Consider the following 27,236-nt stretch of genomic DNA (forward strand, 5'->3'; position numbering starts at 1 on the left):
TACGTGAGCACATGTGTGCACATTTGCCCACTTTATAAAATCGGGTGGATACGTGATAGTGCTAGATGCCTGCCCATCTCCCAATTTCAGCGTGTGTCCAGCTTTGAAAATTCACCTTTAAGCATATGCTAATTATTTAACTAAGGCTAATTATTTAAGTAAGCTCATATCCCCCTTTGCACTAAAATGTATTAACTTTCTCACAGCCATGTAGTTGAGAGAAATTGATGACCCCCACAATAGGGTAGTGGTTGGGAAAATGCCAGCATGCCAATTCTGCATCACAGGGTCAATATGCTAGCCTCTTTGGCAACCCCCCTAACACAAAAATGCCCATCTAGAGACTTAAGCTCTAATTACCCTGTTTCCACAACTACACTCAAACAGTTCCTAACCCAACCAACCACTCCTAAGATGCTCAATTCTTTTGTCTGATTAGGTCTACAGACCTCCCAATCAGATGGGATAAAGATCTGGCTAAAAACATCCAAAAGATAGGAAGAGAGAAGTGTTGCTTGTTGGAGATTGTAATCTTCCTGATGTGGACTGATATGAAGAGACATATTGAATGCCCTATAAAGTGCCATGCTCAAACAAATGGTGAAGGAACCTACTAGGGGAGGAGTGATACCAGACCTAATGTTCAAAATTTGGATAATGTCGCTAATCTCTGAGCAGATGCTCAACTGAGCATCAGTGATCATCAGACAGTATGGTTCAATATGGGAACCAGGAGAGAGAGAAAACACACAAAGATTCACGTTTTGAATTTCACACATAGACTTTGGTAAAATGGGGACATACCTTGAGCAGGAGTTAGAAGACTGGGATAAAATGGGTGAAGTGGAATAAGAGTGGGCCAAACTGAAAGGAGGTATTACAGAAACAACAAATCTTTATGTAAGAAAAGTAAACAAAAATAAGAGGAAAAATAAATCGATCTGATTCTTAAAGCGGGTGGATAAAATAATAAAGGCAAAAAGATCAGCGTTCAAGAAATACCAGAGATCCCAAAAAGAGGAAAACAGGGAAGAATATGCGGTGAAGCTCAAGGAGATGAGGAAAGAAATCAACAAAGTAAAATGTCAAGCGGAAGAAAAGATAGCCAAAGAGGTAAAGCAGGGTGAGAAAACATTTTTCAGATACATCAGGGAAAGGAGGAAGGCCAGAGGTGGTATTGTAGAATTTAAAGGCAACATGAAGCAATGTGGAGAGAAAGATAAAGAAATAGCAGAAATATTTAAAAATACTTCCGTTCAGTGTTCACTAAAGAAACCCTGGAAAAGAACTGTTGATGGTTGACAAGAGCATGGATGTGAGTGGGGTAGATGCAATCCCATTTACAGAAGACAATGTATGGGAAATGCTAGGAAAACTGAAAGTAGACAAGGCCATGAGGCTGGATGACATACTTCCCAGGATACTAAAGAAGCTCAGAGCTGTCCTGGTGGGTCCACAGAAAGATCTGTTCAATAGATTCCTGGAAACGGGAATGGTGTCACAAGATTGGTGAAGAGTGGATGTGGTCCCACTTCTCAAGAGCAGTAGCAGAGAGGAGGCTAGAAATTACAGGCTGGTTAGCCTTACTTCGATGGTGGGAAAATTAATGGAGATTCTGCTGAAGGAAAGGCTAGTGAACTATCTATAATCCGGTGGGATGCTGGACCTGAGACAACATGGTTTCACCAGAGGAAGGTCCTGTCAATTGAACTTGTCTGATTTTTTTTGATCTGGTGACTAGAGAATTAGATGAAGGTAGAGCAATCAAAATTATTTACTTGGATTTCAGCAAGGCTTTTGATATAGTCCTACATAAGAAGTTCATGAATAAAATGAGAAACCTGGGAGTGGGTGCCAAAGTGGTGGAATGGATTATAAATTGGTTGTAATGGTAAATGGAACCTACTTTGAAGAAAGAACTGTGCTAAGTGGAGAGCCTCAAGGATCAGTTCAATAACTTTGTGACTGACATTGCAGAGGGTTTAGAAGGAAAAATTTGTCTTTCTGCAGATGACATTAAAATTTGCGACAGAGCTGATACATCTGAAGGAGTCGTGAGAATGAAGAGTGAATTAAGAATGCTTGAAGAGTGGTCAAAGGTTTGGCAGCTAGGGTTCATTGCCAAATGCACAGTCATGCATTTGGGATGTAGTAATCCAAAAGAGCCATATGTGATGGGGGGGTGAAATACTAATGTGCACGATCCATGAATGGGACCTTGGAGTGATAGTGTCTGGAGATTTGAAGGCAATGAAGCAATGTTATTGTGAAGTGGCTAAAGCCAGAGGGATGCTGGGCTACATAGTGAGAGGAATAACTTGCAGGGAAAAGGAGGCAATAATGCCCTTGTACAGCTCTTTGATGAGGCCTCAGTTCTGGAGACCATATCGCAAAAAAATTAAAGACAGGATGGAAGTGGTCCAAAGAAAGGCTACCAAAATGGTGCAGGGTCTATAGGGAACGACCTAAGAGGAGAGGCTGAAGGATCTGAATATGTATACCCTGGAGCACAGGAGGTGCAGGGGAGATATGATACAGACCTTCAGATACCTGAAAGGTTTTAATCATGCACAATCATCAGAATTTTTCTATTAGAAACTGTGGAACTAGGGGCCACAATATGAAACTCGGGGGGGGGGGGGGGGGGGACACACAACATCAAGAAGTATTTATTCACAGAGAGTGTGGTGGATGCCTAGAATGCCCTCCCGGAAGAGATGGTGAAGATGGGAATGGAACTGATATTCAAAAGGGTATAGAATAATAGGGGTGTGCATTCGTTTTGACCGCATATGTAAAACGCAACTTTTTTTTTTTTAACTTAAAAAAGTGATGAGGCGAAAACGATCGGATTTCCAACGTATTCAACATAGCTATGTTGAATACGTTGGAAATCGCGATTGTTGATCCTAAATAAAAATTTAAACCCCTCACCCTCCTTAATCCCCCCCCAAGACTTACCAAAACTCCCTGGTGGTCCAGCGGAGAGTCAGGACGCCATTTCTGTATTCCTTTGCGAGGAGCACGTGACGAGGGGTTTAAATTTTTATTTAGGGAATCGGTGCACGTATGGACATAGACTCAACTTATGGAATTCTACATATGTCCATATTGACCGAAATTGACCCCCCCCCTTTCAACTTATGGACTTATGAACATAAACTTTTGGTCTGCACATCCCTATAGAATAAACACTGCGGATCCCTAGAGACTAGAGGATGGTAATGAAGAAATGGGTTAACCTATATTAACTTTAGGTGTAACATTTCTAAATGGGGGTAACCTGCACAGAGCAGCAATTACTACCCTTAAGAGAATGCATGGGGGTAATCTGCAAGGAGCGGCATTTACTACCATAAGCAATGCTGGGCAGACTGGATGGATCATGTGATCTTTATTTGCTGTCATGTTACTAACAAGCAGCAGCAGCAGCGATGAAGACCTCCACCATCCCTGCTGCTCTCCAGTACAAGACGACTCCCCAGAGGTCCTGGAAGCCTACCTGTTCCTCCATTGTCTCACTAATCTTCCACACCTTTCTGCAGGCAGAGCAAGAGGTGCTTACCTCTTGCTGTCTTACCCAACACTGTCAAAATTATGATGGCTCTGCCCACCTCACACTTTGTCCACATGCAGGTCAAAGTGTGAAGCAGGCTAACATTTTGACAGCGATGAGCCAGACAACAGGAGCTAAGCAGAAATTCTCCTCCTGTTTTGGGAACGGTTAAGAAAATTTCAAGTTCATGGACGGTTAAGAGAATTTCAAGTTCATGGACAGGGCAGAGAACTGCAGATTTGGGAAGAGAAGCAACAGTTACAGTATATATTCAAATCATCTCCTACACCACAAATGGCAAAAATGATTTAAAAAAAAAAAAAAAAAGGAAAAGCATATGCTAAAAACTGCGGGACATAGGGATAACACAGGGAAAGTACTGCCAGTCACAGGGTATCAGTCATTACACCTAAAATGTTAAAAATCTATTTAAAAAAAAATATAGCAAGTAACCTAAAACTCCCCAGTCCATATAATCGAAATACGTCTCCCCCCGCCTTTGTCTATCATTAGGAAAGCCACCTCACCCCAGGTCAACCAAACAGGCTGATCCAGTTTTGTTTCCCATTGCATGCCTGGAGTTTAGTTCTGATTTTCTCAGGGAAATTAATGGGAACATCAGAATTGCAATCCCTCTATGCATGCAATGGGGAAAAAACGTATTTATTTAAAACATTTTTACTCTGCCTTTTGCAAATATATTGTGCAAAATAGATTACAACATAAAACATATAATACTGAAATAAAAACATATTACATTAACAAAAAAGAAATAAATCCATAAAAATTCAGCATAGAGCATGTAGAGTGAGAGCTTGTGAGTGTGAGTAGAGAATATGAGCTTGGGGGGGAGGCATATGAGAGTGAGAGCTTGTGTGTGAGGGAGTCTGTGAGAGAAAGCATGTGTATGTGTGTTAGTGTGAGGGAGGAAGGAAAAAAGACAGTAGGAGAAGAGAGACACTGAAAAAGAATTAGGAAATGAGCGACAAGGGAAAAATGGAAAAAAGAGACCAGGACCAACTTATTAGAAAAATACAAAGATCAGACAAAAAAGGTAAAAAAAATATATATATATGTTGAGATTTTAGCAATGTAAATATGTCATCTTTGGAAATGTGCATTTCTTATAAGAACATAAGAAATTACCATACTGGGTCAGAACAAGGGTCCATCAAGCCCAGTATCCTGTTTCCAGGCTACAAGTACCTAGCAAGAATTTTGTTCTTTCTTCAGTATTCCACTGTTCAGAGTCTAGTTTCTCAGGCTTTCTATTTTGGATTTATCTGCTTGTTTCTGTTTCTAATTTGTAGTTTCTTATTAGGTAAAGGTCAGTCTCTGTTTTGCCTGTGTGTGACTGGAGTGCAGTATTTCTGCTCGCATGTAGTTTCTCGTAGTAGTCCAGCTTGTTCTGTTATTCCAGTAGGTGATGTATTAATGTTCTAGGGCTTGGTGTAGTATTTGCATTGCTGCTTTTTCAAAAGGTTGCTGTTATTTGAATCCTGAAAGCACTGAGAAAAGAGGATTACCAAGTACTGCTTGGTGAAATTTTTAAAACTTAAAAGTATTGGGGACAAGTAAAATTATTGGAGTATATTATTTAGTGTGTTGTGTGTCTGTACTGAATAGTTAATCATAGTTAATAGTTAGTCAGCCTGTCTGACTACCTATTAAATAGGTAGTCAGAAAGGCAGGCAAAAAACTGAAGTTTGTGTGTTTTTTTTCTCAACCATCCCACCCATATCCCACCCACCTCTAGCTCATCCTTTAATTTATAGGCAGGTGATATTTTCACCTGAAAAAAAATAAAAAAATAATCAGTCTTTTAACTTAAATTCAGAAGTTCTCCACATCTTAAGAGTTTAATCATTCCCTTGTAGGTCACTACCAGATATATAGTGAATACACTAACACATCTAAAGGACCCTAATTGTTTACAGTCCTACTCCCATAGCAGCCTAAAACTTAACTAGGAACTAAACAAATTTAAGATGTCGTGGTACATGTGGGCACCAACGACATAGGAAAATGTGGGAGGGAGGAAACTGTTATAAGACCTGGTATATTTGGATTTTCAGAAGGCATTAGACAAAGTCCCGCATGAGAGGCTTCTAAGCAAACTAAAAAGACATGGGATAGGAGGCAATGTCCTTTTGTAGATTGCAAGCTAGTTAAAAGACAGAAAACAGAGAGTAGGATAAAATGATCAGTTTTCACAGTGAAAAAAGTTAAACAGTGGAGTGCCTCAGGGATCTGTACTTGCACCGGTGCTTTTTAATATATTTATAAATGATCTGGAAAGGAATACAACGAGTGAGGTGATCAAATTTGTGGATGACACAAAATTATGCAGAGTAGTTAAATCTCAAGCGTATTGTGATAAATTGCAGGAGGACCTTGTGAGCCTGGAAGAATGGGCTTCCAAATGGCAGATGAAATTTAACATGGACAAGTGCATTGTGATGCATATAGGCAAAAATAACCCTGTCTGTGTTACACAATGTTAGGCTCTATCTTAGGAGTTACCACCCAGGAAAGAGATCTAGGCGTCATAGTGGATAATACATTGAAATCATCGGCTCAGTGTGCTGTGGTGATCAAAACAGCAAACAGAATGTTAGGAATTATTAAGAAGGGAATGGCAAATAAAATAATGGATGTCATAATGCCTTTGTATCACTCCATGGTGAGACTGCATCTTGAATACGGTGTGCAATTCTGGTCACAGCTGTTGTGTCCATCGGTTCCCGACGCCCTCTCTCCGCCCTCCTTACCTCTTTGGCGACTCCCTCTTCGCCCGCAGGAAGATTGGTTGCCGCGGTGTCCTTCTGCCGAAGTCCTCCGGCGTCCTCGGACCGGCTAGATGCTGCAACCCGCCATGTTTCCTGGAGGTCTATGGGCGCGCGCACGGCCCCGACTGAATTACCGACGATGGTGCGAACCTCAGGGGCGTCCCCCTGAGATGACATCACCCGTGACGGATAGATAAGGTCTTAGAATTTGCTAACAGATTGAGTTAGCAAGAGTTGGGTTACTCTACCTAAGCTACTCTGTCTCCTCGGACTTACCAGGGGTACCCGCTCCTCGGGGGCCTCGCTCTCTCTTTTGTTTTTCAGGTGACAGTCTGGAACCGGTACTCGCTCCTCGAGGTCCCTCGTTCCCAGACTTGCTCCATATTCTCTTCTGCCTGGAAGTCATCACTGCCAACTACATCAGTGAGTTACCATCACTCTCTCAGAGCTTTCCCTGGAACCAGGTACTCGCTCCTCGAGGGCCTATACATTCCAGCTCCTGGGCTTCTATGAGACATTGTGTGAGTGTTACCATCAGGTTTGGTACATGAACTCTGCATACCCTGCCTACTCACTATATTTCAGTTCTCTACAGCTCAGCCTCCAGGGATCGCTGTTCCAGTATCTGAGGGACTACAGCCCAGCCGGGCATTCCAGCTCACTACTGCCACCTCTGGTGGTTCAGTATACTGTCTAAAAAAAGAACTAGTGTGTGTCTGTCTCCTAACTCTGAGCCTGACCGGTGGTCCCTCTCGGGATCTTCCCCCAGGGGCGTGGTCATCTGCCACCGTTCCAAGGATCCACCCACAACTCTCCTACATAATAACAGATTGCTAACTCCCTAGCAGACTGCTAACTCCTAACTATCAACAACAGCATCTCAAAAAAGATATAGTTGCACTAGAGAAAGTGCAGAGAAGAGCAACCAAAATAATAAGAGGCATGGAATGGCTGCCCTATGAGGTAAAGCTAAGGAAGTTAGGGCTGTTCAGTTTGCAGAAGAGACAACTGAGGGAAGATATGACAGAGGTCTACAAAATCATGAAAGGACTTGATCAAGTTAATGTAAATCGGTTATTTTCTCTCTCAGATAATAGAAGGACTAAGGGGCACTCCATGAAGTTAGCAAGTAGCTCATTTAAAACAAATCACTGAGTGAAAAAGAATTTTCTTTGCACAATTAAGCTCTGCAATTCATTGCTAGAGGATATGGTTATAGTAGTTAGTATAACTGGGTTTAGAAAAGGTTTGGATAAGTTCCTAGAGGAAAAATCCATAAACTGCTAGTAATTAATAAGCAATAGTAGCTTGAGATTTATTTAATGTTTGGGTACTTGCCAGGATCTTGTGACTTGGATTGACCACTGTCGGAAACAGGATACTGGGCTTGATGGACCCTTGGTCTGATGCAGTATGGCAATTGTTATGCTCTTATGAGAGTCAATGCTGTGACTGTATGGTATGGCAAGGTTCTAGATGTCTCTTTCTTTGCAGGAGTTTGTGTTACTTCTAAAAATAGCAGTGGAGGGATATGTTTTGCTGAGGTGACACAGAATTTGAATATATATATTTTTTCATGTTAGTTGTAATGTGAATTGCCCTAGCTCTGCTCTGCATCTGTTCTAATGATTAACAATATTTTATTGCAGTTATCATGAGTTCTGGCTTTCTGCAACGAGGATTCATGAAAGAATACATTAATTTTTGTTTTATTATATGATTGGATCTGATTGTTTTCTTTACTTTTTACATGATATACTTGTGCATTTATAAACTGTAATAAATATAAAACAAATTAATACAAATTAATAAGACATTTTTAATGCTGGTAAATACTTGCAATAATTGTGGTAAAATATTTTAAAGTTTCATGCATAATGGCTGCTGCAGACTACTTAGAAATCCATTGTAGGGTGCGGTATATGACATTATTTATCAATAAGAATACAACTAGTAGGTGTCAGACCTGCATGCCTACAGCCCACCCATGTTAACCTTGTGCGCCCACCCAAAAAATCAATTCTGGCTATGCCACTGTGTGTGAGAGGGAGGCAGTATTTTTGTTTGAGAAAAAAAGGAATGGTGGTGGTGGTGGTGTTTGAGAGAGAGAGGTTAGAGAGGGGATACAAGGGAAAGCATGACCAGAGTACGATAGGGGCACTTCCCTTCTCACCCAGTCTCTGCAATTCATATCCTCTTTCTTTGATCTTGGATTCTATTCCCCAAATCCAGGAATCTCGAGCATTCCTTCCACTCCCTTCTCCCCAGATCCTGGAACTCACCCCCAGGTTCCTCCTATTCCCTCCTCTCCTTCTCCAATCCCAGAACTTCCCTCCCTCTTCTTCTCCCATCCCAGACTGCTGATTCCCTCCTTTCTCTCCCCCCTCTCCCTATTCCTGAGATCTCCTCCCTGTACTGATACTTGAGATCCATTTTCCTCACCCAATAAAAGGAAAATAAATTACACAGACACAGTCAGAGCTTTATAATGTAACGTAAAAGATGCAGGAAGTTGTCAATACGCTTTAGCATTTTCAAATTAATGCCTCAGAATCCACCTTTCAGCTGCAGCAGGAAACTATGGCATTGTGCTGGGGGGTGGGATGGGACATGCAACAGCTGCATCAGTGCCTAGGAGAGGAAAAATCCTAAATCCAATAAAGCCAATATTATGCTCAGGCTTGTGAACCCTTGGCCGACGGGAGGATGGTATACCTTTCGGAGGATCCGTAGGTTCTCTCGTCGGGAGGCGAGGCAGAGCAGAAGACGGGACGAGCTGACCCTTGGCACTGGAGACTGAGGCGGCAGCGGAGACGGATGAAGAGACGAGAAGAGGAGCTGTGTCTTCACCCCTGGAAGTCTGTGGTCCCCCCAGGAGGAGCCCGTAGGGACCCAGACCACTGGGACTTAGGTGGACCTTTGAGAGGTCAGGGGTCAGTGCAAGGGCTGACTGGAGCTTCACCCCTGGAAGCCCGCAGTCCCCCCGGGAGGAGCCCGTAGGGACCCGGGCCGCTGTGACTTAGGTGGGCCCTTGGAGATGGTAGTCTTGAAGGAGTCCTAGGTCAAGTGCCAGAGGGTCGTCGCTCACCAGTCCGAAGTCGTGCACCAGAGAATCACCATTTGCCAGTCAGAATTCAGGAACCAGAGAATCACCGTAAGCCAATCCGAAGTCAGGAACCAGGAACACCAAGACGAAATAGGAACCAGAATCCAAGCTCAAGGAACTCACCGAAGCAAGCAGACTAGACAGCATTGGAGGATGTTGCCAAGTCAAGGAATGAGCAGAGGAAGCCTCCTTTTGTACTTCCCCTGCTCAGGTTGATCAGGAACAGGTGAAGCTGGTTAAAGGGATCAGGGCCCTTTAAATCTGAGGTGGCGCGGCCTCATGCCTAAAGATGGCGGCGGCCATCTTTAGGCATGGAAACGTCCCTGCTCCTCCCTCGCTGCTGAACGCCGCGAGGGAGGAGCAGGGACGGCTCCTCCTGCGGCGATCAGCGTGGGGACCCGTGCCGGAGCAATGGGCCTAGCATCGAGGGCTTCCCCAGGAATTCCCGCGGTGGGTAGCCGTCGTGGGTGAGGTAGGGGATCGCAGCCGTGGCCTCCCACGGCTGCGGAACACAACAGCCAATGCAATCTTGTACGGTTTGGAGCAATATGGCCAAGGCCATTCCTTCTCAAATACTTTATTAAATGGGCAGATACATTTTGAATTATTTGTAAAACTTGTAATACTTTTCAAGTAAACCAAAATACAATCAATTACAGTAACCTAAAGCAGAAAAAAAATAAGTGCTCGTGCAACATAACTAAAATTATGTAGGTTTAGGTAGAACCTTAAATGCCTCACTAGGTGTAGTTTATAAAATGCTACTTTTTATACTGATTCTTCTATCTGAGATTTAAATCTGAGTATCAGCTTGTTCGATTACCTGAGGAATGTAGCAACCCTATTTTTCATCTGCGAGTCTCATTACCTCCCAGTCAGCTAGCCCTTATCTGTGGCTATCTCTCACCCCCTCCTATCCTTCTGTAGCTATCTCACTCTCTCTCACAGCCCTTGTCTGCAGTTCTCCTGTATTAGCCCTGGTCTGTAACTGCCTCTCACACCTTCCCCTCTCCCCAGCCTGTAGCTGTCTCACACCCTCTCTTGCCACTCAGAATTTGTTCAATGTCTCTCCCTCTCTCTTCTCCCATTTATGTTAATTATATTATCATATTGGTTCCTTTGCTTTTCTAAGTTACTAATGCAAGGTAACTTGTCCTGAATTATGTGCTTGTTCTTTAACACAGAAATGAAATCTAGTTCTTTGACAACATGCTGTGCTAGCTATACTGTCTAACCAGCAATGCTAGAGTAGTTTTGAAATACTGACAATGGTCGCTGAGCCAGAAGCAGATACAGTGGAGACCTGATTCTGACTTAGCCTAGGGATTCGGGGGGGGGGGGGGGTGTCGAAGTTCAGGAATCAGGGATTGGGGGGATGCCCAGAACATGGAGCCACTGTCTTTTAAGAAGGTGGGTGGGGGGCAGGCAGAGGGTCTAGGACATGGGATTCAACAGATTTCTTTTAACAGGAGGGATAGCTCCCCCAGATCCAAGACCATGGTTTATAAAATGGTGAACAGGAATGGGGGACTGGGGAGGGCAGCTCTGGAATTTAATTTCTTTTCATTCATTTAAATAAAAGAAAAGAAATAAAACAAATTATAAAAAGAAGAAAACAAAAAACAATATGAAATGTTTTTGACTACACACTCCTATTCACTTAAAGAACTCATTCAGAACCTCCATGAGCAATGTCTAACTCTAAGGAAACAGCAGATCCTCGGGAGAAATTGTATCTTGATTCAAACTCTTCTGCCTAAGCATGAAACGTTATATGCTGGCTATATTTAGAGACCCTTACACAAATTATTAAAGAGTTCTGGGTAACTAATTAAATATATTTTACTCCTACTGGTGTTGATGTTGATCCAAAATAGTATATAAAATATTTAGTTAATCTAAAGGAAAATTCTCCTCTATATTCCTTACAGGCTTCTCTTCTACATTATTCATTGTTTCTAACTTGTTCAAATTCATTTTGGACTTAGAGACACTGCTCCAAAGTTTGTCATTTCTTTCAGGATATTAAGGAGGGCTATTAGCATATCACCATCTGCAAATAAAGATGTCTTCTAATCTACATAAATTACCTCAATTCTTTTGGTTTGCTATATTGTCTCTGCCAAAGGTCCTATAGCTAGAGCAAACAGCAGGGACAACAAACATCCCTGCCTAAGGTGAAGGTCCTGAGTGAATGACATTATTTTAATGCAAGTCTTTGGGAAAGCACACATTTTATCAATCTAACTCTTAAATTCATCAAAATGCTATATCATCGCATGGATAACACCTGCAGTAAGAAAAAGGGCGTGTTTATGGTAATTTCACACTTACCGCACCATTCGCTAAGGTAGCACTTCGCATATATAGTGTATCGCAGGGTGTGGTAAAGTTTTCGCACCCCATGATAATTCTATTTCGCAGCTTGCGAATGAGATAGAAAGAGAGAGAGCGCAAGCGAGAGCATCTCTGGGGAGGCCTTCACAGTATTCAACTATTTATATCACTATAGAAGGGCCAGCTAAGAGCTCGAGGTGAGGTGTTGGTGATGGTTTAGGGTTTTGGGGCCAGTCTGACATGCAGAGTGAGATGTACAAACAACACAGTACACCTCGGTGAAGATTTGACGTCATTTGGAGTCATTTGGACTCTCAAGCTAGGGCAAGAGAACATAGTAGAAATCTCAACTTTGTGAGACTTTCCTCACTCTAAATGACAAACTCTTTACCAAGGTGTACTGTGCTGTTTGTACGTCTCAGTCTGCATGTCAAACTGGCCCCTAAACCCTAAACCACCACCACTTCATCTCGAGCTCTGAGCTGGCCCTCCTATAGTGATATAAATAGTTGAATACTGTGAAGGCCTCCCCAGAGGCGCGCTCGCTCTCTCTACTCCACTCCTCTCCCTTCTCCCTCCTCAAGCACAGAAATGGCAGAAACGCAATTTGCAACATTTAGCACAAATTGCGTTACAGCTGTTTTGGGCATATCGAACAGCTTAACGCCAGGAAAAAAGGTGTAGTTATTTCTGGCGTTAAAAAACGTGCAATAGCATGCGTTATGCTATCGCATGGTGTGATATTGCCCCTCATTTTCATTAATCCCACCCCTTCAAAAAATTTGCATTCGCATCATGCAGTAACAAATACTGCAAGCATTATGGCATTATTGCATGCGTTATGCCATAATGCATTCTGATGAATGACCCTATAAGTGTGGAAAATAGGATCATATCCTGCTTTCTTGAAGACTACTTTCACAATGACCCAATTCACTCTGTTGAATGCCTTTTCTGCACTAAGATATGTGGTTGATATCTTTTTTGCTTCTGTGGTATTATACATATACAGTTGAGTACTCTGCATATGTTACTTGATACTTAATGTCCTGGGATAAAACCTATTTGATATATCAGTTTTGGGAAATACAGAAACATTTTTTAATTTCAGTGAAAACAGTTAATTTTTCATCTATCTCCCCACTGGATTAGAGTAAAAAAAACCCCAAACAAACAAAAAAACCCCAAAAAACTATAAATTGACAGCAATCCTACATATCCACCCTCTCCCTTATCTTTTAAAGATCTGTTAAGGCATACCTGCAGCATTCACAATCCTTTTAGCTCTGATTTTTCCATGTGGTGTTTCAACTTCCCAATTCCCATCAGAACTAGGCACAAGATTGGTAACCTGTGCTGGGAAACATAACTCAGCACCATATTTCCTGGCTCCAGCTGCGAGGGCCATCGTGAGAGAGTAAGGGTCTATGTGACCATCTCCTGGATTATAAAGCCCTGCCAAAACCTAAAAGGATCAAACAAGACAACTTCATATTCACCTGTAATTTTCTCCAAGGCATTTTTTATCCCCCATTTTTACTTCATTGTTATAAACACTTCCTCGCCTCCGTCCCAGACAGCATACTCAAGCAACAAGTCTTCACCTGGTCAGTAGCAAAATCTCTTCTGAGACCTAACCTTGGTGCTGTTCCTTCTGCGGGCAAGTATGATCACAGTAAGGGCAGCCATCTTCTCTCCTCCTGCGATCAAGCACATCACCTCTACTATGCATTTGGCTCTGCCAGCCCCATCAGACAGGAAACAAACTTAATTTCCTATACCACAGTACACTATGCTGAGATGTGAACCACTCGACAGGCCTGGTTATCTCCAAGTTTTATATATTGCCAAAATTACATGTTTACATATGCAATGGAATCTTGGTTTAAATACTGTACTAGTAACTTAATGGCGATAATCGGAAATTTTCATTTTTAAATGTCATTGTTATTGTAACTTGTAAATTGATCCTGGCTTCTGATGTGCTAGGACTTCCAACAAAATGAGTTTTTGCATATTTTAGTGCCACTGCTTTTATCCTCATAGCACCTCTCTTCAGTTACTGCTTTTCCTTTGTGAAAGTTACTTTGAATACTGCTGAAGATGACATTATTTTCTTCTTATTTATTTATTGATTTTTATTTTAAAAATGTATATCCCAGGCTATCATAACCTTTAGGCAGATAATATAAACACGATAGATCAAAAAATCAAATGTGTAATTATGATGTATGTAATAATACTCAATATCGAAGGATCATCATAGGTAATAGCTGTTTTTTAGATTGTGATACCTCATACAATATGGAGCCTCTCTATACTTGTCAGAGGGTGCTCACTTGCAAAAAGAAGTCACATTTCAAGCGTTAACCACAATATGTGAGACTGGTTTAACGCCATAAAGACTTTCTTTGTGTATAATCACAGGTATCAGCAATCACTTAATTTTTGAAGATGCGTTGCAAATTTTTAAATTTTTTTTAAATTATAATAAAAGCTAGTATAGATGTAAACAGATCACTTATCATTGTACGCTTAGCGTGCAGAGGTGACAGCTTTTCTGAAACACCGGCATGAACCCGACACGTCCGTGTTTCGTGGACTTCTTCAGGGGTTTATTTTTGCAGCGGTGTCTATGACAAAAAAATCAAAGATTAGTTACTTAAACCATCGATTTACCAAAAACGTGTTTAAACATACGTCACCCAATGCTGAAGGCATACATTATTGGAAGCCTGTCCCATCACATAAACGCTTTGTGTGTGATCACAGCTTAAAGAAGCAGGATCCGCCATAGGTTTGCCGCGCTTTATTTAAAGAGAAGAGATAAGGTTGTCAGCAGACCAATCAGAACTAAACCGGAAGTTACGTTGGCTGAGCACAGGCTAGAGCAATGATGACCACTCAATGTCTTAAAGAAAAATTAAAAGGTGGCCGCATTCCATTTAAATTCATTTTTGAAATAGCACAACTTGTTCTACAACACAATTATTTTCAATTCAATGGTGAATTCTATTTACAGATTCATGGCATAGCTATGGGGTCATCTGTGGCCCCATCAATAGCTAATTTGGTGATGGACCGTTTTGAACGCACATTCATTTATTCCTCAACCTGGTTTTCTCACATTAATTTTTGGATCCGTTACATCGATGATTTATTATTTTTTTTGGACAGTGGAAGAAACTAAATTAAAAAGTTTTTTATTTTGGATAAATAACCTGGACCCCGATCTAAAATTTACTTTACAATCCAGCAATACACAACTTCCATTTCTGGATATATTGATCAACAAACAATTCACCACCCTTAATACCACAGTCTATCGCAAAGACATCAAAAGAAATAATCTCTTGCGTTACAATAGTTTTCATCCCCGTGCATTTAAAAATGGCCTCCCAACCAGCCAATTTTTTAGAATACGGCGCCTATGTTCATCCAATAAAGATTTCAAGATCCAAGCGCAAATCCTGGCAAAAAGATTCTTTGAACGAGGATATCCATTTTCAGTCGTACACAAAGCCTATAAACGAGCTTACTATTCACCTCGTGAATCACTTCTACAATATCGAGCCAGAGGATCAGTCACAGCCAACATCTGTGTATTACCTCACACAGACAGATCTTACCTGATAGTTCAAAGCATCAGAAAACATTGGCATGTTCTACAACTTCACCCTACTTTCACAGAAACTCCTTTGATATCTTACCAGCGCAGCAGAAACATCAAGGATCACGTGGTGCACGCATCAGTTTTACATAATAGATCCAAAACTACCAATGGGATGTATTCCAAGTGTGGCAAATGTGATATGTGTGAGCTTACTATAGAGGGACATGAATGGCAACATCCTGTCACTCACAAAATATATTAAAAAAATGCCAATACCACACGCGAATCTACACAGATAGTATATCTCATTCAATGTCCATGCCCACTTTTGTATGTGGGTCGCACCAAAAGACAAATAAAAATCAGATTACGTGAACATAGAAGTCGCATTAACACGGCTAATATTGAAGCTCCGATTGTTAAACACTGCTTCCAGTATTCTCACACATTTGATCAATTGCAATGGACTGTATTAGAACAGGTGCAATCAAACTCAAGGGGAGGTGACGTCATGAGTTATCTCAACTACCATGAACAATGGTGGATTTTTACTCTGGCAACAGAAGCCCCAGCAGGATTAAATGACAACATTGAGTGGTCATCATTGCTCTAGCCTGTGCTCAGCCAACGTAACTTCCGGTTTAGTTCTGATTGGTCTGCTGACAACCTTATCTCTTCTCTTTAAATAAAGCACGGCAAACCTATGGCGGATCCTGCTTCTTTAAGCTGTGATCACGCACAAAGCGTTTATGTGATGGGACAGGCTTCCAATAATGTATGCCTTCAGCATTGGGTGACGTATGTTTAAACACTTTTTTGGTAAATCGATGGTTTAAGTAACTAATCTTTGATTTTTTTGTCATAGACACCACTGCAAAAATAAACCCCTGAAGAAGTCCACGAAACACGGACGTGTCGGGTTCATGCCGGTGTTTCAGAAAAGCTGTCACCTCTGCACGCTGATATAATTCATAATTCTGGTTCAGAACTGGGGCTTATTCAGCCATTTCTAGAATCCTCAGAAGGCTGATTCACACTGACAACTGCTGAAATATAGTGACTTTCTGACTATCACAGACTCAAAGAATGTGAAAGATCTGGAAACTTGTAGGCTCTGCAAAGCCTATAATTACAGGCCAGGAAGGCATCAATGACCATGTTTGCACCACAATACAGGGAAGCTGGGTCCAGGATGCAGGCTTTTGTCTTACAAATGCATATCTCAACGGACAGGAGCCAGGTGAAAAGATTCTTCTTTTAAAGTTACAGTTTTAATTAAGTCCTGGCTCCAGAAAACGGAATTCATGCTGAGTTTCCTATTCAGGCCAGAGACTTGCGATTTGTTTACACAACAAAGAATATCAAGAGAAGAACAGAAGAACACAGTGCATCAAAGCCAGAGTGATAAAGGAACTTTTATGGTGGGAGGATGAACAGGGTTAGAAGAATTCTCAGTTGAGGGATGTCCTCACAAGCATTTCCTATACATGATAGATTGTCATGACAACAGCATAATGTATCTTTGTAAATAAGTCTTTGGGCAGTCACGTCATTCATTCTGGAAACTTCGGTAGTGCTGTATTTTGATTATAAAAGTCAGGGCATGTCATATATCCATTGAGATGCTAGTTATTACAGATAGAGGGCTTATAGCAACTCCCAGGAACACTTGTCTTTGACTCTTCTTTAAAAAGCCAAAATAAACTAAATTTACAAACCTCTTGCTGAGTTGAAGTGTTCTTGTTGCCCTAGCTTTGAGTCCAGAAATTATTGACAACGCGAAGCGTACAATGATAAGTGATCTGTTTACATCTATACTAGCTTTTATTATAATTTAAAAAAAATTTAAAAATTTGCAACGCATCTTCAAAAATTAAGTGATTGCTGATACCTGTGATTATACACAAAGAAAGTCTTTATGGCATTAAACCAGTCTCATATATTGTGGTTAACGCTTGAAATGTGACTTCTTTTTGCAAGTGAGCACCTTCTGACAAGTATAGAGAGGCTCCATATTGTATGAGGTATCACAATCTAAAAAACAGCTATTACCTATGATGTTCCTTCGATATTGAGATAATATAAACAATCATAAAGACATATAAAAACAAGATACATAAAACATTTAGAGCACCAACCAATAATATCATAAGAATCATAGAGCCATAAAACAAAATTTACTCTTAACAGTCAGTTGATGCCTCTGATATCCTAATCCATATCTTTGAGTGAAACCAGTGGACTCAAGTCAGAGCACCAAAAGTTATAGAAAATAAATGTGCTTTCAGTAATTTACACAACATCAATATAGATGTTTCAGCTGTGAGGTAGAGTGTTCCAGAGGTTTGGGCAAACCACAGAGAACAACTGTTCCTGTGACTCAGCCAGTCTGATCAGTTTGACTGATGGGACATTCAATAAATCATAAAAGGACCTTAATGACGGCAAAGTTTGGTAGATTTTTAAAACAATATTAAAGCATCCATGCAAAGTCTTAAAAACTAACATTAGAACTTTACACTGTATCTTCCAAGCCACTGGGAGGCAACACATCTTAAATAAAATTATTATGTAATCATGAGCACCAGATAACACCTAGGCAGCTGTATTTTGTACCAACTGGAGTATCCTCAATGTTGACCTCAGCAGACCAATGTACAAAGAGTTACAATAACCTCAGGAGCAGGAAGGGTAAAAGCGGTAGGCAATAAATTATATATGGCAGTTGATTTAACAGAGAAAGCCCAAAACACAATAGAAGCCAAGTTACTAAGTTTGTCTTTAGAGGGGACAAGATATTTAAAAGCACACATTTTATTCTATTGCATTCACAGAAGTGTACTAAATTACTTTAAAGTTACCAACAGAAAGCTTTAAAATGCCTACATTTTTCTTTGAATGATCTTAGATTCCTTAGCTTTCTCGTAAGCTCATCTGATTATTTACCCAGCATTTTTCTCTGCTCATCAGTTACACTTCTTTCTTTCCACATACCATGGTTAGCATTGACTACTTATTAATTTAATCAAGATATTCTACTGTAAGATTTATAGTTTACATGTTGTTACATTTTATATTTTAATCTATAACATTTCTTAATACTGTTTTGACTTGTTTTTAGTTATTTATAATGTTTTATGTTTATCTGATTATTATTTTACTTTGCTATTACGTTTTATTTGGTTATTGTATTTTAGGACTTATATATCCCACTTTGTTCTTTACTAATTTGGAAAGGCAGTTTACAAATGAAAGAAATAAGCATGTCAAGGTCCATATTCAAATGCCATTGAGAGGGATAAAGTCATAGTTATCCATCTAAATCGCATACTTGGCTATAATCAGGGTATGCCAGACCACCTCCTGCCTGCCTTTGGAATGCCAGATAAGTCGGGGGCATTCCAAAGGCAGGCAGGAGGTGGTCTGGGAAGGAGCAATATTTGGAGACAGCCAATTAACTCCAGGCCATAGGGCAGTCCTAAAATTAGCCAGTTATGCATAACTGGCTAACTTTAAGATAGCTGGGTATATTCAGGGACATAGCTATACCACTGAATATACAATAGTTTTCCACATGTATAACCGGCTAACTAGCACTCCCACACAGCAGTTGAATATGGACCCCACTGGATGCAGTGAAAAGATATTCAGAAAAGGAGAAGCAAAAATTGACCATACCCTATTCAAAAATATTTAGTAGTCAAACAAATAAACAAGATCCTCAATTATATCATACAGAAAAATTCTTCACAGCATAGCAAATCATAGGGGCAGATTGCAGGAAAATATCAGCCTAGAGGATATTTTTAAAAAGGTCCAAGGAGTATCTGTGACTCACTTGTGTGCTTTCTGTGTAGCATATGCTTCAACATCTCCCAAAAGCACACCAAGCTGACCCTTGAGAGGTACCATCATGTGTCCTGGAGCCTAGCAGAACTGAGACAAAAGATCTCCCACAAATTTCACATTTTTCCTAAACAACTATGTACACCTCAGCCTAGACCAGAGATGAGCAAACTGAGCTGCATTCCCACTTCTACCCATGCAATCAGTTGGGTCCCCCACAAGTTTGGTTACTTCTCTCACATATATCCTGGTCTGATATTAAAGTTTCTTGCCAACCAATCAGCTGTTGAACCAGGAGGCAAGTAATGAGACAATCACACTGCCAACCAGTGGCTCAGACCCACACACAAATCAATTTGCTTCTCATGTGCTCATTCAGCAAGTGCCCCTCCACCCTCATCATTATGTAAAAGTTATCGCTTGCTGCCAGCTTTTCCTCAGCCTGCGGTAGCCCTCTCCCTTTCCCATTCTCAACCCTTCTTGGCACCCTCTCTCTTCAGGAGACTCACTGATTCCATAGTCAGCTGCCCCTCTTAAGAGACCAGCTCCCTCTGACAGGAGCCTCACTAACAGTGCACAGGTATCTCTTTCTGGTTCACTCCCTCCCTTTCTATAATAGTAGCTTGCCTCCATTTCTCAGAGCCCCACCCCAGCACATTCTCATAGACTGGGTGTTACACAAAGTTTGCTGCTTTTATGGTTCCCTAGGCTATGCTCTTCCAATCAACTCCAGGGAGTAGAGACTTGAAGTTATTCATGCTGCCAGCTTCCTCCAGGGCTTAAGAAAAATAAAAGAAAGTTAAACCCTGGCCAAGACTAAAGGCATCACTGCTGCAGCCAAGGCTGGGGAGAGCCTGGCCCAAAGCAGCACAGCTCCAGATGGAATTCTGCTTTCCCACAAGGAGCCAATGCAGGCAGGGACAGACTGGTGCAAGGATATTAGGCACCCTAGATTCCCTACAAGGACAGCAGGATGTCAGATAGATCTGGGAACATAATTGGAAGGAACCTGGTCTGGAACTTTGATCTCAAAGATTCTAAAGCTTTCAAACATACTCTACTGAGCATGTACAGCTGTAGTTATCACCCTCAGTCCATGATATACAGCTGTAGTTATCCCTCAGTCCATGATATACCTAATACATGGAGAACCAACTCACAGGGGAGGCAGGTGCATTTCGTGAGGCCGGACATCCTGCTATCCTCAAAGAATACCTGTGACAGGTAAGCAATTCTTTCTCCGTGGACACGCAGGATGGCATTCCTCACACATGGGAGGCTACCCAAGCAGGACAAAGCAGGGAACCCCACAGTGCTGAAAGCACCACTTTTCTCCCTTTTGCCTGTGAGGCAGCTGACCCAAAAATGGGTCCAGATGGGAAAAGAAACCCTTAGAACAGACTGAAACACAAAACCCCAATGTGAAGCAGAGGTGCCAAAGGCAACACTTGGAAGAAGAAGTGGCAACAGTGGTAGGGTCTGTGGCAGACCCTACCTGCCAAAGTACCAGATAGAGCTGACCACCCAGATCAAACATCAAGAGTGTTAGGGGATGAAAGGCAATCTCTGAAACAGGATCCTGAGCCCAAATTCCCAAGCAGAGTGTTAAGCTTCGCCTGAAGCTCACCTACGCTCCACCCTGTCAAGGGAACACCTACCCATCCTGTCCACAGGACAGCACTTTGTTCAACCCAGTGAAGTATGAAAAGCTAAAGGCAGTACTGCCCAGAACTTGGAAAAAAAACAAGAAAAAAGATGGTGTATACACTAAAATACACACCAATATAATAAGGTTTCAATTAATCTAATTATCACACGTCATATAGCAAAGACATCAAGTGGATAAGTTTTGTAGGACCAATACCGAAGGGATCTGTAAAACAATCAGAACCCGTTTAGGATAGGTCACATTACTTTATTTAATATATCATTTTGAGTCTCTCAAAAGTTTTTTTGTCTCTTCTTAGGTTTATAATCCTTTCAAAAATTATTTTGATAAAGCAAGAAACAGCTTAATGTTTAATACTTAGCTTCCAAACGGGATCAGAGTATACACTAAAATACCATGAATAGCCTAACTTTTCTCCCCCCCCCCCCAAAAAAAAAAAAAAAATTCTGACTGGAAGTCAGAAGGAGAGAAGAATACAAGGAGGCAGGCTCCAAGGCTCCAGGGCTGCAGGGATAAGAAAAGCCACTAGGCTGCATATCCCAACCCCAACTAAACAACTCACTACTAAGACCATTAGGGAGTTGCCCCCACAAGGTAGACTTCTCAGCATTATTGGAACAGCCAAAACTGCGAGAGAACCTTCCTGAGAAAAAAATCTGGAAACTCTCCACCAAGAGATAGAAAGCAGGGATACCACAAGTGCAAACCCCTGAAGAAACAGGATTTTTTCAGTGTCCTGGAAATCCAAAGGGTACAAGGGCATGCAAAGTCTGATCTGGGAACAGACTGCCCATCAACCTGGCCTAGGTATCAAAATCTAAGGCCATGATTAGGCATCATCCTTTAAGGAATCACATGGTCCAGTAAGTGAAACAATAATTGCGTGAACCAGGACTTTCTTGACCACAAGCCACCACAACAAAAGTATAGCACCTCTTTTGCAGGGACCCTCATCCCCTAACACACATGGATATGGCAAGAGGTTGAAAGACAAACCTGCTAAACGGGATGCAAATGGACCAGAACCCTCCTCATTGAAGTAGGGTCCCGCAAGCGGTACTTGCCAGGTTCTTATGGCCTGGATTGGCCACTGTTGGAAACAGGATGCTGGGCTTGATGGACCCTTGGTCTGACCCAGTATGGCATTTTCTTATGTTCTCATGCGGGAGTGACAGGCAAGAGCGGCCATTCGCGAAAAATGCACATTGTGCTCAGGAGGTATCAAACAGGTGATTCCCATGTGGGAAAAACCCCTGATCTTCACCGGGGATCTGCCCATAAGGGGAGATCGAATCCAAAATAGCACTCTCACAAAATAAAGCTGCTGTGCCTTAGGATGATCTAGGAAAGAGCACTATCGCTCTCGGATCCTGTGGAGAATGACTAGTGATCACCAGATAGAAATCCCATTTCCAGAAAATGGAGAATGAGGGACACCCCTTGTAAGGGTGGACACCAGGTGTCCAAGGGGGAACGCATAAGGATCACCTCTGGAAACCCAGTCGTATCTCTCCCTCCCAAAGGGACAGGAAGCAATGGGAATTGGGGCCTCCCAATCCCGAAAAAAAAACATTTCCACTCTCCAGCTGAGAGAGAGATACAGTCACTGACTGCTGAGGTTCCTAAGTGATGAAATCGGCCGCTGGCGGCCACCCTATCAGATGGGGAAGGCCGCCATGATAACCAATGGACAGACCTCAGCAAAAACGTTCCCCAACATCTGCAGGTCCTGGCCTGCAAGGAGGTGTACCAATTCAAAAGAATCAAGACTAGTTTGGTGATTGTCCTACAAGGAACAGAGCCTTAGAGACTTCCCCACGAAGGGGATTCAAATGTAAGCTAAGGTGGAAGGGGAAGACTCCTGACACTACCCTCCTGGTATCCATGCTCATAGTGATTTAACCAGGAACACAGTCTTCGGTCAGTCTTATGACTGTGGCTCACAACCTTTTGTGTTTGCCATGAGGGAAACACATATACCCATACACTAGAGGCAACTGGAAGAACAGTGGCCTCTGTTTTAAAAGCACGATGACCAGTATTCATGCAGCAGTACCCCATCCTGCAGACGGCGGCGCACATACACACCCCATCACTGCACTTGTGGTAGAAACCCACGGTACAGCAAGGACCAGGCACCAACTGTTAGAGTCTGCGGCTGCACACTGAAAAAAGCAATCAAAGAGTTTGTGATGATGCCCTCCTTGCTCGTGTCCCATAGTACCCCTAAGGTGCAAAACAGACAAGGAAGCTGGTACCTTGATACAATGATGGTGGTCTCGTTATCTCTGGCACGGCTATGTATGGTGCCCCAACAAAGAGAATGATGCTCGCCAGTACCTGAAGCGTTTGGAGAAGTAGACAACCCCTGCCGTACAAAACCACACACGATGTGCGCCATTGTCACATTAACTTCTAATGGAGTCAACATGTACACTGTGGTAATAGTGTCCCCAATGTCACTGAGGCTATGACTATGGCGGTCCATGGTAGTGGGCAGCGATCTGCGCATCGCCTCCATGGTACCCACAGTACGTGATAATGCTCCATATGGCTTTTTGAATAGCTCACCATCCTTTCTGTTGCATAACGGCAACAGGGAAGACCCATGGTGCCCATGGTGCTCTGCGGTAGTGTTCTACAGCATCCAACTGCATCCACCAGAGCCCACAGTGGTGATGGTGCCTATGGTGTCAATAGCACTCTCTGTGCTCACCCACAATGGATCGCACCTATGGCATCAAACAATGCTGCACCTAGGGCTTTGACAGTGCTTGACTACAACACAGGCACTTGACATGTTCAGCACACAGCAGCAATGAAGGCGCCCCAGTTGCCTGTGGATGTTGACAGCCCAGTAGCACCCCTGGAGCCCATGGCATTAAAAGGCACTCACGACTCACTAACACTGAAGGATCAATCTTGTAAAAAAGAAATTTAGGTCATCCGCACTGAAACAATTGTTTACCGGGGGCAAATTGGTCTATCAGGGGTTTGAACATTTCCCAGTGGGCCAATGAAGTTGGTCACATAGTGTTAAGCTCTAGCATTTGTTCTGCATTTACTGCTGTACTATGCCCCCGCACTCTGATATCCACAGAGAGGAGCCGACAGCAGCTAAAGAAAGAGAAGAGGCTGCAGGCCACCTCTACAGCCCATGCCAGCAGCAGCTGAAGAGTAACAACAAGCTGTGGGTCGCTGGTGGGATCCAAAGAATGAGGAGATGTTGTGGGCCATTGCCGGAGCCCAAGCCGGAGACTAGCAGAGGCTGTAGGCTTGGGCCCCAGCAGCGGCCAGAGGTGGCTGAAGACTTTCAAAAGACTACAGGCCGCTGCCGGAGCCTAGGTCAGCAGCAACGGAAGACTAACTGGTTGTGGGCGGCCGCTACCACTGGAGCCCAGGCTGGCAAGAGATGAAGAGTAAGGAGAGGCCATATGTAAGAGAGAGAGGCAGCTTGCTTGTGTATCTGTATGTGTGTGCTTGAGACAGAGGCAGCTTGTGAGAGTGTGTGTATATGTGTGTGAGAGGCAGCTTCTCTATGCGTGTATGAAAGGCAGCTTGTGTATGTGTGAGAGAGGCAGTGTGAGAGAGGCAGCTTGTGTGCGTGTGTGTGAGAGAGGCAGCTTGTGTGTGTGTGTGTGTAAGAGTGTGTGTGAGAGGCAGCTTGTGTGTGTGTGTGTGTGTGAGAGAGAGAGAGGCATCTTGCTTGTGTGTTTATATAAGGGAGAGGCGGCTTTCCTGCTTGTGTGTGTGTGTATAAGAGAGAGGCAGCTTGCTTGTGTGTTAGAGAGGTAACTTGTGTTTGTTTGTGAGAGAGAGGCAGCTTATTTGGGGTGTTGGTGTGTGTGTGTGTTTGAGAGAAAAGCAGCTTGTGTGTATGTGTGAGGGAAACAGCTTGTGTGTGTATGAGAGACAGGCCACGTGCTTGTACACCCCTCTTCCCCTGCTAATCTATGACAATCTCAGGATGGCTGGAAATCTAAAGTGTTATTTGATGTATCTACACTTTTGAAATATTTTATTGGTGTTTGGGAAATCTTTTTAAACATGTTATGTTTTTAGTTATGTTCTATTCATCACCTATTTTGAAATATTTATTTTTATTAATTTGAATTTATTTTTTTTTACTCATATTTTGTATTTCTTGGTTCTATGGTTTGATGTTTTATCAACAGTCATAATGTTTCTGTTTTCTATTGTTGCACTGCATACAGAGTCTGGCTTGTAGCAGTTTCCAATTCAGTTTTTGTCTGCATGTTTCTATTTATTCTTTATGGTTTCTTTATTTTGCATTTGATGAGGGTCTGTCTGTGTTCTGCATGTGTGACAAAGGTGAGGTATTCTGTCAGAATGTAGTTTCTCCTATGTCAAGTAGAATGGCAATCCTCATACAAGGGTGACATCATCAGATGCCCAGAGGCCATGGCTGTTTTGTGAGTTTGGTTGAGACTGCTTTGATACTGATGCAATGTGTGAAGTTGAGTTCAACATGAACTCCCCTAAAAAAGACTTTTTACTGAAAAAAGGCTGGTGTTGGGACATGCCTGGGATCTCAGAAGAGTATTTTGAAATTCTGTTAAATAAAATGTTACTGTAATTACTGTATATACTTACGTATAAGCCTAGAATTTTATGCTCCAAAATATGCCTGAAAAGCTGAGTTAGGCTAATCCGTGGATCACGGATATAAACTAGGTATTATGCCAATTATTTAAAATGGTTGATTTTTAATGCAATATTTATGCATTATGTTCTGTTTAAAATGTTGTAAATCATTTTGTGAAACATGATTGATTGTACCTTGTGTGTCTATATTTGAGGAAACAGGCTCAACATCCAATTTGTGCATGCTAGGAAAAGAACTTAACATGTTGCTTCAGTCAGTAATATCAACTGATAGAACACGACAGCTTTGTTTTTAAATGAAATTTACCTCAGTATAATAGGGCACTGAGATATCTGCAAAGCAAGTAAGCTACATCTGAAAGTTCTTAAAAGTAAGGCAAATGTATGCCATATCATTAGTGTGAGGTTAAGAGGCAAAGATACATACCTGGCCTATTTCTGACAGTTCGCTGCAAGTACCACTGTAGGTTATCAAATTTTGAACCTCAGTCTATATGCATGTTTCACATTTTTCTGTTTAGGAGGTTAAAATATGATGGTCAGCTTATATGTGGACAAGCTTATATGCGAGTATATATGGTACTTTTTCCCTAGGACCTGCAAGAGTTAAATAATTACAAATATAATACAGTTCAGCACATATTTTGCTGTGCAGTAGTGAAGTGTATAACACTTTTATAAGAATTTTTAAAAAGTAAAAAACTAGGAAACATTTTTGCGGAGAAACCATTCTTGCAAAAAAATGTTTGGTCATATACTCTGGATAAATTGTTTACTGTGCTGTGAAGAAGTTTTCTATATAGTATGTTAAAAACAATGATCTGGATAATGTGTTTTCTTCCATTATTTGCCTACTGGATATAGTTCATGACAGTGATGGCTCAGAATCATTTTGCACTTCCAGGTCTTTTCTGTTTGGTTACTAATTCTGAAAAAAATAAACATGGATTTCCAATGGAATAGTGTACAAATACAAACTAGTCTCACAGAATGTCTTGCCTTGCAGTTTATTAATGCAAATATTTCTTCCACATTTAGGGCACACTATAAAGTCAATTCATCATTCATTCCAAGATTTCTTTAAGACTTGGATGGAAACCCTGAAGATTTTGTCCATTTAGAAGCTTTCTAAAGCTAGCATTTTCTCAAACAATGGTTTTTTACCTTTTCCATGTTCAGAAATGGAAACAACTCGTGTACTTTCTCAGGTTCAATAAGATACTGAATGGTGTTATGCCAACCAGCACGTGTCATTTGGTATCTGAATTCATCCACTCTTGTCGGGGTAGAAGCAATTCTAATACTGCCTGGCTGATGGAAGCCAACAGCCTAAAAAAATAAAGATAACAAAAATAAGCAAGTAAACACACAGAGCTTGATTCGCCCATTCAGGGTCTGATTTATAAAACTTTTTTCCCCATAGAAAAAGTGAATCAGTCCCTGAAGAGGTCAGAAAGAGGGTCATGGCAAAGAGCTATTGGGGAAGGTCAGGACAATATTTTAAAATGTCATTCTGAGAACAAAGAATTTGGCTTTGGGAGGCCAGAGTTAAATAGATTAATAATTAGTGTATGAGGCAGCACTGTGGGTCAGCATGCTTAAATCTGTGGAATGCATTATCAGCCTCATTATAATATGCATAAACCTCATTATATTTATTTATTTATTACAGCTTATATTCCACAGCTTCCCAA

The 27,236-nt window shown here is 41.7% G+C and overlaps 1 protein-coding gene across 2 annotated transcripts in view; it reads right to left on the minus strand.

Moving 5' to 3' along the window:
- DMGDH (dimethylglycine dehydrogenase) overlaps nt 1-27,236 on the minus strand; it is a 214,800-nt gene that overhangs the window by 147,352 nt on the left and 40,212 nt on the right. For both annotated transcript variants that reach the window (XM_029575505.1, XM_029575513.1), the window contains exons 4-5: nt 26,707-26,871; nt 13,049-13,253 (exon numbers count right to left, since the gene is read on the minus strand). In XM_029575505.1, the coding sequence (XP_029431365.1) occupies nt 13,049-13,253; nt 26,707-26,871 (370 nt within the window). The remainder of the gene's footprint in view (nt 1-13,048; nt 13,254-26,706; nt 26,872-27,236) is intronic.

Source organism: Rhinatrema bivittatum, chromosome 1 (assembly GCF_901001135.1).
Source record: "Rhinatrema bivittatum chromosome 1, aRhiBiv1.1, whole genome shotgun sequence".
NCBI classification, from domain to species: domain Eukaryota; kingdom Metazoa; phylum Chordata; class Amphibia; order Gymnophiona; family Rhinatrematidae; genus Rhinatrema; species Rhinatrema bivittatum.